The 19,152-nt window shown below is 43.8% G+C and overlaps 2 protein-coding genes across 3 annotated transcripts; one reads left to right on the forward strand and one right to left on the reverse strand.

Moving 5' to 3' along the window:
* Positions 1-1,692: 1,692 nt before the first annotated feature.
* znf410 (zinc finger protein 410) lies at positions 1,693-13,083 on the forward strand. Of its 2 annotated transcripts, XM_079180271.1 has the most exons (12): positions 1,693-1,780; positions 1,969-2,055; positions 2,141-2,192; positions 2,280-2,412; positions 5,451-5,618; positions 6,222-6,443; positions 8,546-8,705; positions 9,505-9,686; positions 10,177-10,266; positions 10,378-10,497; positions 11,382-11,501; positions 12,118-13,083. In XM_079180271.1, the coding sequence occupies exons 3-12, from the start codon at positions 2,160-2,162 to the stop codon at positions 12,216-12,218; spliced, it is 1,329 nt and encodes a 442-aa protein (XP_079036397.1). In that variant the 5' UTR covers positions 1,693-1,780; positions 1,969-2,055; positions 2,141-2,159; the 3' UTR covers positions 12,219-13,083. The 2 variants fall into 2 exon arrangements, with proteins under 2 accessions (XP_079036397.1, XP_079036398.1); XM_079180272.1 differs by lacking the exons at positions 10,177-10,266; positions 10,378-10,497.
* Positions 12,875-18,681, reverse strand: entpd5b (ectonucleoside triphosphate diphosphohydrolase 5b; the record flags this gene model as incomplete). Its single annotated transcript, XM_079180273.1, has 13 exons — positions 12,875-13,007; positions 13,861-13,976; positions 14,151-14,207; positions 14,512-14,655; positions 15,154-15,255; positions 15,629-15,690; positions 15,979-16,061; positions 16,155-16,243; positions 16,489-16,524; positions 16,994-17,069; positions 17,603-17,746; positions 18,000-18,079; positions 18,456-18,681. 13 exons carry the CDS (start codon positions 18,679-18,681, stop codon positions 12,924-12,926), a joined length of 1,299 nt encoding a protein of 432 aa, XP_079036399.1. The 3' UTR covers positions 12,875-12,923.
* Between the last annotated feature and the right edge of the window lie 471 nt (positions 18,682-19,152).

Consider the following 19,152-nt stretch of genomic DNA (forward strand, 5'->3'; position numbering starts at 1 on the left):
CTTTTGTGCTGGTTTGCTAATGACGCCTGTTTCCCAAACGAGAGAAAACAGAAATAATAGAAATGATTTTATGACGTAACCCACGCGGCTCTTGCAGGTGTGTCACTTGTCTTTCTTTTTCCTCACATCAAGGTTTTAAAAAGCACAGTTGGCTCATTGTGAAAATGTTTTTGATTCATGCTAAAGAAAACCTTTTTATATGGCACAGCAGCGAGACTACCGGCACTATTTCGGTCTTTCTTTGGTGAAAAAGCAAACGTCAGCGCGTTTGAGCTCTTTTAACAGCGTGGAGCCTCTACCGATGCTTATTGTGTATTTCTTCCACCAGCAACATAAATCTGTCTAAACTCAAACTATGATATCAAAACTTCTTACACAACTCATTTCTACTTTTGCAGACAATTCCTCCTCAATCCGATGAAAGACGGGGGATGTATTCTTGGTATTAATGTTTTTCTTTCTTAAAGGTTCCTGTAGGTTGCTGCTGAAATGAGATCTTGCTGTTTTTCGACTCTGGTTCACTGCCAGTGGAATAAATGATATGGAAATATAAAAAGATCAATGACATTTTGGCTGAAAATAGCACACCCGTCATCTTTTTGAGGTGGTTTCCTCGTTTGCTGCCACCTTTAATAAAGCATCAACATATTAAAAAGTAGCTCCGCTCACTGTGATCTGAGGTTAGATTTACTGCTTCTGTGACTGAACTACAAGTCTCTAAATATATGTGCTACATGCTGTGTCGTGTTTTTAACTTTCAAGACAAGAAGTTAATTGACAAGGAGTCGAGACCGGTGTTACTGGTTTGATGTGACATGCTTTTTGTTGTACATTTTAAGTTAGAGGCTCATTGCTGGTATAATAAATGTCATTCCAAAGAATCTGTTTTTGCTGGGTGTGATGTGATAAACCTAATCTTTTACAGATTATTGGTACTGCTTTATGTAGTGTATCAGTTCAGACAAACACTAAAAGCAGCGTTAAGTCTTGAGTCTTGCATGGAGGTGAGAAAGAGGAAGACTGAGATGTTTATTTTGGGAGTTTTCCACACACTCATCGCACGAGCAAAGAGAAAGTGAGAAGTTGAATGTCTGCTCTTACATCACAAACACTGAACAATGTGTGGAACTCAAGAGATGTACTCGCCAGGAGCCACAAAGCCTGTTATGCATCTATTCCTCTTCAGTCAAATATTTTGGAAGTTTATTCTTTACATTTTTGGAACTCAATCTCTGTACTTGTAAATACCCCTGAATCATAAAAACATATGTGACTCATTGATACCAGTGGTACTAGACAGGAGTTTATATACATGTGGTCAAATACAGAGGATTCACCATTTGATCTTGATTAAGGTTTAAACAATGTGCAGCTAATGATCTGTTTATCTGTTTCTTATTAATATATTGAATTTGGCTGGAGCCTCTGTACACCACCGCTTTAATAAATAAAATAAAAAAACAATTACGTAATCAATTCATAAATATTTAAACGGTGTTCTAGACCTAATCATTCTTCAATAACTTTCTGTTTTTGTGATTTCTCTCTTTACCTTGTAGTTTATAGTTTCGACCACTAGGTGGCGTCAATGACGCAACATCGGTGGAGACCGGAAGAGGGAATAATAATAAACCCAGAAGCTGTAGGTGGCAGCTCCTTCCACTAGATGGCGGTAATGCGACACCAAGGAATGCCAGCTACACGTTCAAAAACCAAAGAAGAAGAAAAGGAACAGGACTCTCACTACTTTCTTTAGCTCAGTTACACAACTAATAACAAGGTAAACGGAATAATGTCACGTTACCGACGATTTAACGACGTTAAATACACGTACAGTGTATCGTCAGCCGTTGGTATTTGACACCGGGCAGCTAACGGCTGTCTGTTAGCCTCGATAGCGAGTTTGGTAACTGCTAACCCTGCTAGCTAACAAGATAGCCTCTCGTCTGTTTGTTTATTTGCCCTCAGATTGTGCAATGGTTTTGGCGCAAAGATGACCTGCACCTCATCCTCATGACCGACCGAGAGTCTCACATTTAGCAGGTCTAGTTTGAGGTACGCATGATGTTTTGATCAGACCTGAGCCTGAATCGTAGAACACGTGTGTATGCGTTTGACGGGTCAGTGTTGATGTCTGCAGGTTCCACACAGGGTGACCCATGCTTTCTGATGAGCTCGACTCCAAACCAGAGGTGAGTTCATCACTGTCATCACCGTCGTGCTTTTAGATAAGAGTCGGTCATTCATTGCATGCTGTGCTTCTTCTCTCTTTTCTCCAGCTGCTGGTGCAGTTTGTGCAGAATGCGTCCATCCCGTTGGTGCAGGTTCTGGAGGACTCGGGGTCCAAACACTCATGTCTGCCTCTGCTGAGTCCAGCGGAGAGCTCGCTGTGCAGCCATCTGGAGCTCACAGGTGAGCAGCCTCTCACTGCTCCTGTTCTGTCCTCCACAGGTCCAAAGAACTAGCAGTAGTATGCAACTCACTTCATGAACTTACAGAGTATCTCTCACCGCTCTCGCTGCATTGTTTCTGGATGCAGCAGGCAGCTACTTGCTTCTACCTGCTCTGCACCAAACAGCAGACAGACACAGATCGGGACTAGCTGACAGACATAGTGGAGCCTTTAGCAGCTAGAAAGCCAGATATTGTCCTCAGGAGTTGGTAGAGACCAAATAAGATAAGATGAGATAATCCTTTATTAGTCCCGCAGTGCAGAACAAGTAATATAAATCAGTAATAAAAAGTGAGTATCACTTAAGTAAAAAAGTACAAAATCCACAGTAACTAAGTATAACTAAAGAATTAAAATATTATATATACAGTCAGGGTATTTGTATTGCAAAGTATGTTTCCCGCATGGGGTGGGAGGTCTGTCTCCCACCACCTCCACCGTATCCAGTGGACACCCCAGCACACTGCTGGCCTTCTTAATAAGTTTGTTCAGTCTGCTGTCGAGATGCTGCTGCCCCAGCAGACCACTCCGTAGAAGATGGCTGATGCCACCACAGAGTCAAAGAAGGTCCTCAGGAGAGCTCTCTGCACTCCAAATGACCTCAGTCTCCTCAGCAGATCGAGTCTGCTCTGACCCTTTTTATAGAGTGTGTGATCAGTCCAGTCCAGTTTATTGTTCAAGTCAACACCCAGGTACTTATAAGATCTCACGATCTCAATGTCCGTTCCCTGGATGTTCACTGGTACCGGAGGAGAGCGTTTACCCCGGCGGAAGTCCACCACCAGCTCTTTGGTTTTACCAGAGTTGATCTGGAGGCGGTTCCGCTGGCACCATCCTATGAAGTCCTGGTTCAGTTCTCTGTATTCCCTGTCATTGGCGGCAGAAATGAGGCCAACGATTGCAGAGTCGTCGGAGAACTTTTGCAGGTGGCAGTTGGCAGAGTCGTGTTTAAAGGCCGAGGTGTAGATGGTAAAGAGGAATGGAGCTAGGACCCCGTGCTGCAGGACACCAGGTCAGACTCGCACTCCCGTATCTGCACATACTGTGGACGGTTGGTGAGGTAGTCCTTCAGAAGCAAAGGCTGGATGGTGTTGAAGGCACTGGAGAAATAAAAAAACATGACTCTCGCAGTGCTTCCAGCGTTTTCCAGGTGTGAAAGGCATCTGTGTAGCAGGTAGATGAGAGCGTCATCCACCCCGATGCCAGATTGATAGGCGAACTGTAGTGGGTCCAAAGATGAGTTCACCAGGGGGCGGAGATGGACAAGGACCAGCCTCTCTAGCGTCTTCATCAGGTGGGATGTTAACGCCACCGGCCTGAAGCTGTTGAAGTCCTTGGGTCACGGAGTCTAAATATACAGAACTAAAGGAGAGTTAATATTTGATTCCTTTCACCAGGCGGCCAGAAACACGACTACAAATGAATATTTATGGTCCTCTAAACTGGTTTGCTGTCTTTAAAAGTTGAATAACTCTAATGTATGAATGTGGAACATGTCGTGCTGCAGGGACGACGTGTTTGTGTAGGATGTCAGCGTTTCCCCGGTTCCCTCCACAAAATTGGGTTAATGACGGAAAAATAAGCCCCGTAGCGAACAAACGTGTTAAATTCTTATACATGGAAAGATAATCTTCTCAAATGAACACCACTTTTATGATTTTTTTGTTTTACGTATGAAGGCATTAAACAGAAGTAAAAAGTTAACGTTAGACTAAACGAACTCCACCGCGGTGAAATGAGAGGCTGTGAAGGAGGACGACGAGTCGTGATGACGTTCAATACTTTAGTCTTTTGTTTACAACCAACGTTTTTAAGATGCGTAAAAGCTTCAACATTCACAAGAGGGGTATTTACTGACATATTATATATCCTAGAACAAAACGTTAAAGTCTCTGCAGCTTTTGTTAAACACAAACCTGATGTCAGACATCTAACCAAAAACTCATTAAAACAAAACGGCTGATTTCAAGGTGAGGGAACAGGAACTACAAAGATGCTGACTCATCTCTTGGTTTTAGGACTTATTCCTGCAGCACTCTATTGTAACGCTCTCTCTCTTTCTCTCTCTCTCTGTCTGTCTGTCTCTCTCTCCTTCCTTGGTGCTCTGTCACTTTCAGGCTCACGTTGCCATATTTCATACGTCTGTTTGCTTCCATTGCTACATTGTATGAAAGAACACGTGTTGTTCTTCGCGTTGAAGTTAAAATTCTATTCAAAGAGTAAAAATTGTGGGAATGAGATCAAGTTTAAGATATATTTTAAAGACGATTTTAACGCACTCTGAACATTCCAACCAACATCAAATCTGAGCGGGTCATTTCTCACTAATCTTCAACTAACGTTGCATGAGTTTCTAGCTCAAAGTATGATTGAGTTATAAGTGTTCAAAATGCATAACAGTAATGTAACAGTAATGTCTGAATTGAGCTGAATGTTTGAATCATCTTTCTTTTGCAATGTTAAGAAAATGTATTTAAATCCCCGACTGTGCCGGCTCTCCTTCATGTCTGTCCACACGTTTCACAGTGTTGTAGGTTTGTGGGTATTATTCCTGTTTCACAACATCTCCAGGCTCTTTAGATGTGGATCGAGATTCCCTTTAGATCCGACGAGCTCCCCGACTGCTGTAGAAAATAGGATTATTATTTGTTTTAAGACTCCTCAGCGCCCACAGCTTCTCCATTTGGATGGACAGATGCTCATTAGGACACATCGTGTCTGTGATTCCCTGTAAACCCATTTAGAAAGGAATGATATAACCAACAATAGATTAAAGAATAGATGTATTTATACATTAAAGGTGCCCTCTGGTGTTTTCTTGTAAGCAAACACAGATGTGTTTATATTCAGTGTTTCACTTTGAAAACATTTGTCCGTTACATAATTGAAAGTGTTATTTTTATATCCGTTTGTGCCACTAAAGCGATCGCTGTGCTCCTATTTTTAAACCATAGTTTGATTATTTTGGGTATTATTGACTCGCTGGTCTTCTCCTCAGATGGAGGCCTGCGCCACGAGCCGGAGTCGCTGTCGGAGTTCGCAGGTGTGTCGGAGCGAAGCCCGCTGGTGGTCCAGGCGCACTCTCACCCGCCCAGCCCGCCCCCCATCCTCCATGACCTCCAGCAGTCCGACAGCCCTTCTTATGTCCTGCTGAACCTCGCCAAAGGTAAGGAGCTCTAAATCCAAGCCTCGAATCTCCTCCGAGTCCTCACTAACAACTCTAAATCTGATCGTGAGTCAGCGCTTTGTGACTTGCAAACGGGGGTGACATATTTTCACGAGGAGCTGTGACTTATTTTTTGGGCTGAAGAAATGATCCTTTGCAGACACGCTCTCTTGGTTCATCAGACCTTTTTGGCAGGGCAGCCCGAAAAAGAAGTATTTTAGTCTCTAACATGCAGCTTCTGTGCAGCGCGCTGTGTTCTGTCTGTGACTCAGTGAGCGACGGGAAGCAGAGAAAAGGCTTTTCAGCACAAATAATCACGTTCTGTCTCTTGTGTCATTGAATTCAACTCATGAATGAAGAGGGATTGGGGGTTTTTTTTCATCGTGTTTATGTACTTTTCCAATGTTTGTTCTCCAGCATCCTCTCAGCCTTTCAGTATGAATCTCTTAACATTAAACCCCAAATTGCTGAGCATGACAGGATGACAATAATTCAGAAATGTGACCTCGAGGGGCTCAGGCTGTTGCTGCTCATGCAGAATGTTGCACTGGCTTTGAATTCATGCTTCTCCTCCCGCTTCTTCTTCTTCTTCTTCCCTCTCAGGCATCACAGCCTCCTCAGAGTCCCTGATCTTCGCCGCAGATGGCGGCGGCGAGGACGACGACGAGGGCGTCTCGTCGGGGGACTACGGGATCGACGGCAGCGCTCCGTGGTACCTGCGGGTGCAGGAGCTGGCACACGACAGCCTGATCGCCGCGACGCGCGCGCAGCTCGCCAGAGACGCCAAGGCCAGCCAGGACGCCAGGGCTGCAAGTGTCAGTAACGGTAAAGTCCCAAAAATAGACTCTTCATAACAAAGTGCTGCTAGGCTGCTGTTCTTGTATATGTGCAGTGCTGTTTACATGTGCATCCCAACCCGTCTGTGAGGTATGTAATATTAAAATAAAGACTGCTGACAAGACGCCGCACATAGTTGTGGTGAGATAAGATCTGCCGGTCTATTTAGAGACGGGCATCAGACACAGAAAGACGAGGAATGAGGTCAGCGATGAGATTAATCAACACGGACTGAGACTGTGTTCAACACTTCTCATCAAAAGTCCTCAAATCAAAATGAATTTGTAACTTTGTCTTCACAGATTTACAAGTCTTGACAGCCTGCGGAGATCTAAACGGCACATTGTCGTGAGGCGTTGATCGAGCTTCAGCACTTATTGTTGCAGTGATGTCTGTGATGATCTGTTATGTGAGCAGTTAGTGTTCTGATTAATGCTGCAGAGGGAACGTGGTGATCAGACAGACACAGGTTAGACGTCAGGGAAGAGACCAGACAGACGACACAGGACTCTCATTAGATCAGGAACACTTTTGTTAAACCCTATTGTGACTTTTTTCTGACTTTTTTTTCCAACATTATACAATATGACATTTTTTGACGTAGTAACAATTATTTTCTATGTAATTTAGTATTTATTTAAACACCATTCTAAGATGTCTTTATGACATTTCAAAGACAGTATAACGTTTTAATGAAATACCACAAATTTTAGAATATGAGTTTTTATGAGACATTTTAATGACATAATACACAATAACTTCTTTTACGTTTTAATCACTAAACTATGACCTTTGTATGACCTTTTCCAACAGTATACTATGATTGTTTTTGGACATTTGTATGAAAAACTACACTTTACCTTTTTTTACGTTTGACATACTAAACTATGACTTTTTAAAAAAATATGATACTTTTACTTTTATGACATTTAAATGACATACTATACGATTTTCATACATTTTTTATTATGACATACTTAAGTAGCTATGAGAGGCATTGTGACTCTTTCTGAAATACTATACGATGACTTTGCCAAATAGGCAAACTGATTGGAAAAGTTACCAAATCTTGAATGATAAGAAAATGTGCTAAAATGAATTCAAAGATCGCCGTGATGGTTGTTTGCTCCAGCTTCTTCACTTGCCAAAAATCCTAACACGTTGCTTACTTACTTACTTTAACTGAAGCTATCTTCTCTGATCGTGCACCGAGCTGTTGACCCACACCAGGAGTCCGGACTTCATCACGACCTCTTTTAACTTCCCTCTACAAGATAAACATGTTTTGCCCGTGACCCCAAGAGACCCTGACTCCCTCCGAGCTACATCTCTGATCTTTGAACCGAGCCAAATTGCAGCCAGAGGTCCTGCTTAGAAAGATGATACGAGAGTGAAGTTTATCCCCGTCTGTGCTCTCCCAGTATACGTCCTCCCTCCCCGACCGTGATCTCGCTGGTTTATGCTCTTCCACTCAGAATGCATAAACTGCATGTTGTCAGGTGACCATGTAGCGTCCTTAGCACAGGTGTTCTTACCTCATTAGGATCTCTCAAAGTTTATCATCTTCCACCTCATTCTTTTTCTGTCGAGTGAGAACAGTCAGCGAAGGAAGGAAGAAAACGTGTTTTTAGGTTTCCTTCGACGTGATCGAAGGGACCAAAGCGTGGTGTGTAGGACACTTTGTGGCACATTGAGAAAACGTGTCTTATTCTGAGCTAGAAGGGGTGTAAAATCATTTCTTCACTGTGGTGTCAGTGTGGGACTGAAACTCTGCTCTCTGAGCCGGTGTGACGGCCGCCCTCCCACTAACTGGCTGTAGATTGGACTCGTTCCCTCAGCAGTGGGGTATCCGTTATAGATGCATTACTGCCGGCACGCCGTATGCTGAATTGGACCTGTTAAATGCATTCACAGCGCGTGGGGGGTGAAAAGAGAGTGATCGCATTCAGCTTCGGTTGGTTGTTTCTTTTTCAGGCTGCGGTTCGTTCGGCGGGTCTCGGTACCCGATGATTGGCTCCAGCCGGGCCCCCGGGGACCGGCCTCCTCACAACTCCTTTATTGTTTTCTGCTTCCGTCCCCTTGTTTCCTAGGTGATCACACACACAGTTTGACAGCAGACGGGGACAAGCGAGAGCTGCCGTCTAGAGCCAGCCGCCCTCTCTCCAAGCAGATCCTCCGCTGCTCGTTTGAGGGCTGCTGCAGGACGTTCACCTGGCCCGCTCACCTCAAATACCACCTCAAAACACACAGGTAGCACCACACACACACACACACACACACACACACACACACACACACACACACACACACACACACGAGGGAACGTAATGGGTTCAGGCAGCAGTTGCAACAAGAAGCCACTTCCAAAGCATGAACCTTTTCCAGGCTTTCGGGGATCAATTTTCCAAATTGAAAAATAATAATGCAAGCTTGCAGCTAATTGAGGTTACAGCTTGTTATTCAAGTAATTACATTCGCAATTATCTTAGCTGTTAATGGAAACGTCGAAGCCATTATTGAATCAAAATGCAAGACAGATATTTTAGAAAACAAGGTACCATTTTAAAGTGCTTCTGTTCCCTCGGCATGAAGCATTTTATCCAAACCACTGTCCTCAGTCCACAAACAGCCTTACAAGACACCACTAATCTACATACAACATATAGAACAAGAAATAGTATATAAAAATAAAGAAAACCAAGCAGATTTTTAAACCTTTATTGTCAACGACAAAATTCTTAATATCACTGACAAAAGCATGCATGTAGAAATCCAAATAAGTACAAATAAAATGTATTTGTTCGGATGTTTTACCGCTCAAGTCGAAGGCGTGATCGCACGGTGTTTGTGGTGGAGGCAGAAGAAGGACACGGGAGAAACACAGCTGAGGCTGAGAAAGAAAGTGTGTATCTGTTCTGCCTCCTAACATCAGCGTAGGAAAATCTATTTGTGGTCATCCCGTCTGACCTCGCGGTGGGCTGTTTGCAAATGAAACGCGCACACACACCGGGTGAGACACTTGTTCCTTTTGGTTGTCTCGGGCTCCCAGGAACGACAGGATGTTCAGGTGTGGCGCGGAGGGCTGCGGGAAGAGTTTCTACGTGCTGCAGAGGCTGCAGGTTCACATGAGGACCCACAACGGCGAGAAGCCCTTCATCTGCAAGGAGAAGAACTGTGGCAAGAAGTTCACCACGGCTGGAAACCTGAAGAACCACCGACGCATACACACAGGTGGGGAGCGGGAGACACTCGGCGTATGAAAGGGCCTGAAACACGCTGGAAGCAATAACTGACTCGGGCCATTTGACTCCGCTCATTTAATGCTTCCTTGGTGCAGTCATGGCCGGAGATTTGAAGAGTCAGCAGCACTGGCGCCTCCATTTCACTGCTGTAATGAGTAACTGTACTCTTGTCATATTTTATTTAGGGCGACATTAAGATTTTTTGATGGCCTTTCTCACAGTCTGCTTCTTCCTCTATCTCGGGGCCGGCTACACTCTCCAGTGTTTATATGTTTGCCCTTACGTCTGGAAGAACCGCTTTCTGTGAGCCATAATGTCCACTTAGTCGGGCGAAAGGATCTAACGTTTGTTACGTTTTTAGTGCGTTAAAATAGGTCAGCTGTCACCGTGGGCTCCAGAAATTACTATATTAAGTCTTAATATTGTTGAGTTCAACTATATATATATATATTTGTGTGTGTGTGTGTGGCTTCTCTCAGGGGAGAAGCCTTTTCTGTGTGAAGCAGATGGCTGTGGGCGATCCTTTGCGGAGTATTCCAGTCTCCGAAAACACATGCTCGTACATTCTGGTGAGTGGGAGCGAGTTTAACAGCTGTACAGCTGAGCACTTTTCTCTTTGTAATTAGCGTGCGTCGCAGATACAAAGCGTGTTGTCACGTGCCGTCCCGTGTGTTTCCCAGGCGAGAAGCCTCACCACTGCGGGATCTGTGGGAAGACGTTCTCTCAGTCCGGCAGCCGGAACGTCCACATGAGGAAGAGACACGGGGAGGAGGGGCTCGGCAGTGAAAGCAGAGAAACAGGTCTTTGTCCTCTTATTATCTTTTTCACACACACACTGTGCAGTAGGTGGTTATGCTAATCCTTGAATTATGTGGCTTCAAGCTGCCCATACATTTAAAAAATGTGCTATAGAGATAGTGTTGGTTTAAGTTGCGTTTCGGAACATTTCTTGAATAATTAACGGCTTTAAGCACTTTAAAATGTATCATTTAAAATGTTCATTCTTCGGGGCTGAATGATGTGATGATCTAGCTGAATGGCTTTAGACTTCTGCAGGAGTGAGGTCGTTAGGGGTCGGGGAAGGTTTTCACCAAGTCGCGGTGGCACCGTAACTTAAATCCAGCTTCTCAAATGTCTCTTTGCCGTCACCGCACACGTTAACTGATCGGATACTCCAGTAAATCTCTCGTAAATCTCTCGCTGCAGCTGTGAGAAACGTCCCAGACAGAGCTCACTTTAGTGTCCGTTTCACCACCTCTTCAGAGTAAAAGCCTCTCTCAATGAGCTCTCTTATGTTCCAACATATGGTCTAACTGTACAAAACGGCTTTAACTAAATGTATTTTATCGGTGTGAAACAATGAGAGCCTCCTTGTACTATTTGTGTAGCAGTGGGGAAGCACCGCCGCTGCCAGAGCTCTTAATTATAAACAGCAGATTTATTCGGGTCAGCCTCCCTGAAGAAGCTCGTCTTTAGTAAAAGCAGAGGAAGATGCAGCTTCAAAACAGATGGTGACTGGATGAATAATTAAGTAGACTGTCTGTGTTGGAATAACTACAGTCCCCAAAAAATCTAAAAAGAAATTGTCAAAGGGGACTTATTTCGGTTTTGAACGTTGATTTCTCCGACTGTAGGTTGTAATCGTGGATTAAAAGTACAGCGTGTGTGTCTCCTCTTCGTACAGGAGAAGCTCTGACGCAGAGCAGTCTGCTGGAGGCGGACGGCGTGAATGGAGACGGTATGGTGACCATCACGACGACTGTGGAACCCATGAATCTTCACCACGCCATGCTGAGATCACCAGGTAGGCCTTCATACACGCTGGGGCGGGGAAACGCCAATACGTGCCGTCAGTCCGGCTGTTGATATTCTGAGAGGTTGGTCGCAACCCAACTGTGATTTATTACTCTTGGACTGTTTCTTACGATAATATTTTATAACTGGAGCTCTCAACAGCCAAGTTATACGGTGCAGATTCTACTGCAGTCCGTTATTGGGCCTCAATGTGAATGTTTAATGGTTACTGATGCATGTGAGGCTGACGCATGTTACTATAAGGTTGTAATATTCATCATCACCTGCTGTTTCTCCAATGTACACTGGATTATTATTACTAGTAGTTTGACTTCATAACTTAAACAAGCTTAGATTCCATATGTAATGCCTAAAGATGAATACTTCTTTCATTGGCTCAGTATTATAGGTTTAGTTGCATGTCCTTCATTATTTCCTAAACTGCCCTGTCTGCATTAATAAAAACCAGAAGGTATAAGCAGGTGGGAGCTTGCAGACACTGAAGGACAAACGTTTTAGTAGAGTTGTGGCCCCGGAAGCTGTTTACGCTCATCACTGTAGGTCCGTACCGACACTATTACCCAGCATTCACGTTGCTCTGCTCTCGTCTGTGTTTGTCCCTCCAGGCTCTGCAGACTCCGTGGTTGTTCTCTCTCAGCCACATGAATTGGTGACGATGACGAGCGACGGCCACGCGTATGGCGACGACGTGGTGACGCTGCTATAGGCCGCCATCGTGACAAACGTCACGCACTGCCGACACGTCTGCGTGTCGATAGACGAGTCGCCGACTCTCACCCCTGTAGATATTTGTAATTAGCAACCGATGATGGTTTTATTTTGACGTGCGTGAAACGGCAAAGTTTGTACAAACAACCTTTTTTCCTCAAGTTTTTTGAAAACAAATACTCCCAAAGAAATACTGAGACGGGTTTTAAAAGTTTATGAAAATATAATGACCGTGTACATTCTCCTTGTAAACAACAGTGAGGTTAAAATGCAGTGAATGCAGTCTAATAGAAAATAAGTCCCACTTACTTCTAAAATGTCAAATTTAAATGTCCCAGACACGCGTAAACCCCATTATCCTTATTATTAACTACTACTGAAGCACTGTGTATCACATTGCTGCATGTATGCGCTGGTGTAGCACAACAAGCATCAATCTCTAACTAACTGTGTACCCAGTAATGCCCAAAGCTGCATTAACGGAGTGTTATTGGTAACATCACTCAAACGTCAACCTCCAGTGCGTCGCTTGTTCTCCGAGTACGACGACACGTTACTCATTTACAGCTCAATATATTACACTTGAGAATAATTGCTTTTTTCACTCGTGAGGTTGGTTCTGCCCTCATGGAACAAGCGGTGGCTGTCTGGGGCCGTTGGATAAGGCAGCGCCGTGTTTATCAAGCGTGTTCCTGCCGTGGCCTCAGTGGATCTTCAGGTTGTGGAAGTGGTCCAACGCGGCGCCCAAAGCCCAGCTGGCCTCCACGTTATTCACTTTCTTGGTCAACTGGAAGAGTGTGTGTGTGTGGGGGGGGAGACAGCAGATCACTCAAATGCCTTTTGTATTTATTGAAATAAAAAAATAAACAAAACTTTGTGTAGTTTACTTTTTCTATTATGAACTTTTTGGCATTGCGTAATATATATACATTTATTTTTTTTTGTTTTTGACATACTATAAAAAGAATATTTTTTTTAGTCAAAGTATAATAGGTCATAAAAAAGTACAATTATAGGATGTCAATTTTCTTAGAAGTCATAGCATAGTATGTCTTGACATAAAAAGTCATTGTATAATATGTCATAAAGAAGTTTTTAAAAAGTCATAGAAAGGATGTAGTATGTCGAAAAACAAGTATTAAAAAAAATGGTATGTTGTAAAAAAGTTTTTTTTAAAGTAGCATAGTATGTCAAAAAAACGAAAAAAGATTTTAAAAAAGGAAATAGTACAAAAGTAAAATAAGTCAATATGGTATGTAATCGTATAGTATGTCGAAAAAAGTACAAAAAAATCATAGTATAAAATGTCCTTAAAAAGTTTAAAGTATTGTGTTGTAAAACATTTAAAAAAAAAAAATAAGGCATATTATTGAAAGAAAAGTCATAGAATGTCTAAAAAAGGAAATGTTGTAAAAAGGTTTTTAAAGAGGTCGTAGTATAGTGTCGAAATAATCCTAATGTAAAATGCTTGTCTTTTAATGAGACTCAATAGTTTGATTTGAACAACTCTTAAGTCTGAGCTACACAACTTCAAACATGGGTAGTTGATTTTATGACTCGCAACCTTTGGGAAAATGTTCCTTTGTGTCTATTCCCACCTGAAAAACAAGAACCTGCTGATTGTGTTGCGTAAGGCTCACCTGCAGCACAGTGCTCTCCTTGAAGCCGAACCCATCCTTGAGCAGACAAGTGATGTAGGTCATGTCCATGCACAGGAAAGGACTGATGGAAGGGTACTTGGTCATCTTATTGCACACTGAGCAGGCAAAAAGGGAGTCATGTCAGTGAGGTTGAATGATCCTCTATATTCTGCTGAGAGCGTAGGATTTCAGAGAGCAGCGAGGACACAGGTCCAGACTATTGAGATGCGCGCTGTGTTTCAAGTACAGGCTGCAGATCTGTCATAGAACGGACGCTTTGCCCGTCTCACCTTCTTTAGCTTTCTTCTTGAAGTCTCGGACCTCCAGCATCCCTCCTTGGACCCCATCTGCTACAGGAGGCGATTGGGGTCATCTTCCACACATTTTAAAGGCTACACCGTTCATTAAGACGGTAGATCCACATGCACATTTCCATAATACTAATAATAAAGAGCGTGTGTGCCCTTTCAGCTCGGACTGGCAGAGGATAGCAATTTCTCTAATAACTACACACCTATAGCTCTTCAAATCCACTGAGACGGGTGCAGATGACTCACACTTCGCTGCCTCTGTCTTGCACTAGAATGGGTAATATCCTGCTAGGTCTGTATAATTATGTACGGCGCGTGCAGTGTGTGTGTGTGTGCTAACCGATAAGGCCCGCATCCACAGCTCTGTCAAAGTAATAGGAGAATGCATAGAATACATTGCTGTCTTCGAGCTGGTACGGCTGATGAATAATCCCCTTCACGACCGTAAGTACTTCCTGATAACAGCGCTTGTATCCTGCATAACCTGGGGAAGAAAACAGACAGTGGTGTAAGGTACACGTCTTCTGTGGGAAAAACATTACGACATGACGTGTAATTCAACTCAAGTCCATTTTAATGGGCTTTGGAAACATAACTGCGAGGGGAATCTGTAGTTTTGGGCTTTTTCGACTATGATTTCTTGAGTCTATTAACTATTATTTATATGCTTGTTCCTGCTGAAAACAGGTGAGCACATCTCTAGTAAACACAAGATTTTAAGTGGTGCTTTTGCATGATTCATCTTAAAGAAACTATTTTACAGATCTGTCGAATAAATCAACTAATAGATTACTCTGCAAAATTGTAGAGTGTAAGAAGATGAAGAATTTCTTTGGTCGATGACAGCAGATGATTCTCTATCGTCACAAAAGATTCACACTCTGATATCTGACAATCATAGGTTTAACCTCATCATCATCAAAAGTGAATTTCATGATACAGTAGCTTTGATTGATTACACTTTAGGTAAACAGGAACGTACCATCTGGGTCCCCGCTCACTTGATAGGTCAGCCCTCCAAAGCGCCACTCATCCCTGAACTTCTTCGGCAGGCAGGAACTTTTAAAAACGCGCCACTCCAACCCTGTTAAGAGCGTTGACACGTCACTTGTTTTAATCTCCTAACTCGCTCCAAATGCCTCACAACTGGTCACCGCGGCGTGAGTCTGACTCAGTCACTGACACGACTTCCTCTGAAGCCCTTCGGTGATTCGTCTCAGGGTCTCACCTCAATTGTTTATCAGAGAGAAAGAACTTGAAAGTACATCCCAGAGAAAGAAAAACATCTCTCTCTCTTGTTACCTCCTCCAGGAAGGGAACAACACCCGAGAGAACACTTGGAGAACTGACTCACTGTTTGTGTCTCAGTATCTGTCTCAGACACACACCCGCAGTGAACAACACCGACCCACAGCTAATGGCATAGGAGCACCTTCTCCTCCCGCACAGCACACTACCTTCTGCACCCAAAGCGCCCAGTGTGGCCAGTCGCGCTGCCATCAGTCCATTTCCAAGGTAACTGGGTGAAGTGAAAGGATTGTTGTACAGTTACAAAACCAACCAGGAACAGGACTGTGTACGTAACAAGTAAGGCATTCTGAAAATAGGCCAAACAAATGGTGTCACACAGTGTTCACATCCTCATGACTAATTAAAAAACAAAGCAAGCGAAGTCACAAAGTTAACAAAGTCAGGAGCATTTTACTGGAGGCTAATTTTTAAAAAACAGATGGAAATTACCGTTAATAAGAGATTTTATCTAGAATTGATATCTTATGAAACATGCATTAATTAAAAGATATGTTACCTGTAAGTGTACAATTCGTATGATGTGTCGGAGATGTCAAATCTGGCAACGTAATCAGCCACAGGGACACTTTCAATGGTTTTCTACAGTGAAATATGAAGGATACAGTGTGTGACGAATCACTAAAGACTTTCATTTGCACAGAAATCTCAAAGCGTGCAAAAACAAAAACTGACCCTCAGCTTTGGCAGGAAAGTGATCTGCGTGGATCCTCCTCCCAGATCCAGGATCCCCACCGTCTTCTTGGTTTGTGCGTTCAGGTGACCTGGAAACAAGTTTCTTACTTTAATCCAGCAGCCAACAGAGAAGAGCTGATCAGTCATACCTTAGATGCTATCTTCAAAAGCCCTATTTGACACAGACTGTGCAAGAAAAAAGTAGAACATCCAGATACGGAGCCCGATAAAGATCAGAGCTTCCCCCCTTTGGGCAACGGAATCATAGTTGTATGCATTCGGCACGTATTTGTGAAGCGGGGTCTATAAAAAGACACGAGGTTACAGTACTCACCTGTCAGATAGTTCACAGATATCCAAGCCAGGATCCCTACGTTAAAGAGATGTGCAAACCAAGAACATTTCAGGTTGAACACACAAGTCAATTTTAGAGAAAAGCCGACAACAAATGTTCACAGAAATGATAAAAAGGTCACGGCATGTTCGAACACGTGAGCGAGAGCTATGATGCTAAAAAAAACAAGCTTGAAATGCTGACGAATCACTTGTGGCACAACAGACAATAACACCAATTTCTCACCACATAATTACAGACTTTTAAGGTCACAAACAACTTTGTGGTGAAGAGCAATTTTCTTCAGCATCATCACAAAAGGCCGCAGTAATCTGCTGCAATTTAGCGTAACAGTCTGCAGTCAACAGAGACGCCTTATAGAAAGTGCACAGCACACAAAGTAGGGCAGACGGATCGCTGATGCCACCTACGAAGTGCTGCAGAAAGAGCATGAGTGGCCGTGATAAGTGACGGATGTGTGTTGCTTGGTCGGGGCAGACGTTACCTTCATACGTGCCATTCATTATGCTGACGCTGTTGTCTGGGACCAAAAAAGGAGATTCATCAAACACATGTTGAACCTGTGGAGGAAGAGGAGGAGGAGGAGGAGGAGGGGGAGGAGGAGGAGGAGGAGGAGGGGAGGGGAGGCAGAATGAGTGATTGAGAGAGGGGGCGGGGGGGGGGGAGGAGAGCACGAGGGCGCCCAGGAAAGCAGCAGAGAAATGGCCTTAATGTTATCTACTGTAATGGCAGCTCAACCAGAGGTGCCCTCCGCTTGAAGGGATTAATTAATTCCCTCAGGGGGATTAATAAAGTATCATTAATCTTCCAAGGTGCCCCAGGGCCATCCATTACTACCTTATCCCCTCCACAAGAGCCTTCCCCACTAAGCTCGCACCGCTTTGATAAGCATACTTTTTCTCTCGTCTATGCACCACCTGACATCGCACTCCCCCCCCCCCCTTCCTGCCTGCTACCTCCCTGGATTAAGAGGTTGCACTTTGCCTCGAGAGTGTCAGACAATGTAGCGCCTAATAGCTCCCCTGTGATAAAGACCTGCACTCCGCTTTACAGAGGTCTCGACAGTGTGTCGTGTCCCGCTGCACTCTTGTACCTGCTCCAACAGAACCCGGGCTTTATCGGCGGCCAGCAGCCGGAGTCCAGCTGTGGCTCTGAGGCCCAGAGGAGTCCTCTTCCACTCCAGACGAGGCACCGTCTTCTTGGCCACCTTCAGCAGCATCCTCACCGTGTGTCCAGCCTTTAAACAAAACAGACAATGCTCAGAGCAGCCTGTTGACGAACAGGGTGACTAGTTAGAGTTGAGAGAACACTCGAAGTGTTGCTTATTATGCTGCTTGAATATTCACTTGTTTGTCATTTCGTTTTTTCTCACTTCCTACTTACTTTCATTCCCCACAGAGGGAGGCTGCAGTGTTTCTGAACACAATGTAGAGCCATTGGACCTTGTCGTTCAGCTCAATATAATTGATTAGATTTGACAATGAACTTACCATTTCGGGAGAGTCAGCATATGCCGACAAACCGGGCTTTATGGAGTGGAACATCTCATTGTCCAAAATAGGCAGCTCCTCTAAAAAGATACAAGAACCGCCCACATCAAATATGCAGCAGCTATTAAAACCATTAAGAGGCCTAAATTTGCTTAGCATACACATGCAGAATATATATATATATATATTAAATAGGATTATTTCTTCAAAAGTGAATGCAGTCAAGTATAACATATGTCCCCCTCTGGTGAATGATGTAGAGGCTGTGAGGACAGAGGGAACGCTGAGGAAACGAATAAAGCAAATCAGTGTGTTGCTCTGCTGTTTGCATTGTAAATGAATTGATCACAAGACATGCAAATACATTAGATGAAGCCCTGACTGCAGTAAATCCACGTGTGACTCTCACCCTAGATATTCATAACACGTGTTAAAGATGAATAGGTCTAATATTACCTGAGTCACTCTGGATGAAGGTGTAGACATGGATGCGCGTCCCGGTGCTCCCCGCATCAAACATCACAGCATAGAAGATGCGGCTGTGGTTCGCCGGTCGGCTCAGTCTGGGAAGGATGCTCCCAAAGCTGTTGGTCAAGTCCAGGAGAGAGGTCTTGACCTGGGCTCGGCTCAGCCCCGCAGCGGCGAGCAGGACCAGGAGTAGAAGTGGCGCGGTGAGCTTCATCTTCACTCTGGAGAGTCAACCAAAGAAGGGTCTTCTTGTTAGAGCACTTTAAAGCTGCTATTCTATTAAATGGGGCTGAAGCAGCTCAAACTGATGCCGACTGATGTTAAATTTCAGCAAGACAAGCGACAGAGGCGTAAGAAGCAATAGAGTTATTTATAGTGGACCACACCCAGTCAGACTCTCCAACCAACCACAGAGACATACCCCAAAATCAACCTCTCCACCTGCTGAGTCAACTCCTGCGGACCATTTAGAAAACATCGCATCAACACCATGTTTGGTGGACTTAAATCCTTTGATCTTTGATCAATACACGGCAACTCAAGCATGTTTCAACATCGCTCTACAAAAACTCAGATATCTAATGTGAGGAGTTATGATTTATTTAAAGTCGGGCAAAAACCCCTGTTGGGACAATCACTCTGCTTTAACTAGAGCTAAAGTCTGGAGAAAGTCACAGAAATGTAT

Source organism: Pholis gunnellus (genome assembly GCF_910591455.1).
Source record: "Pholis gunnellus genome assembly, chromosome: 19".
NCBI lineage: Eukaryota > Metazoa > Chordata > Actinopteri > Perciformes > Pholidae > Pholis > Pholis gunnellus.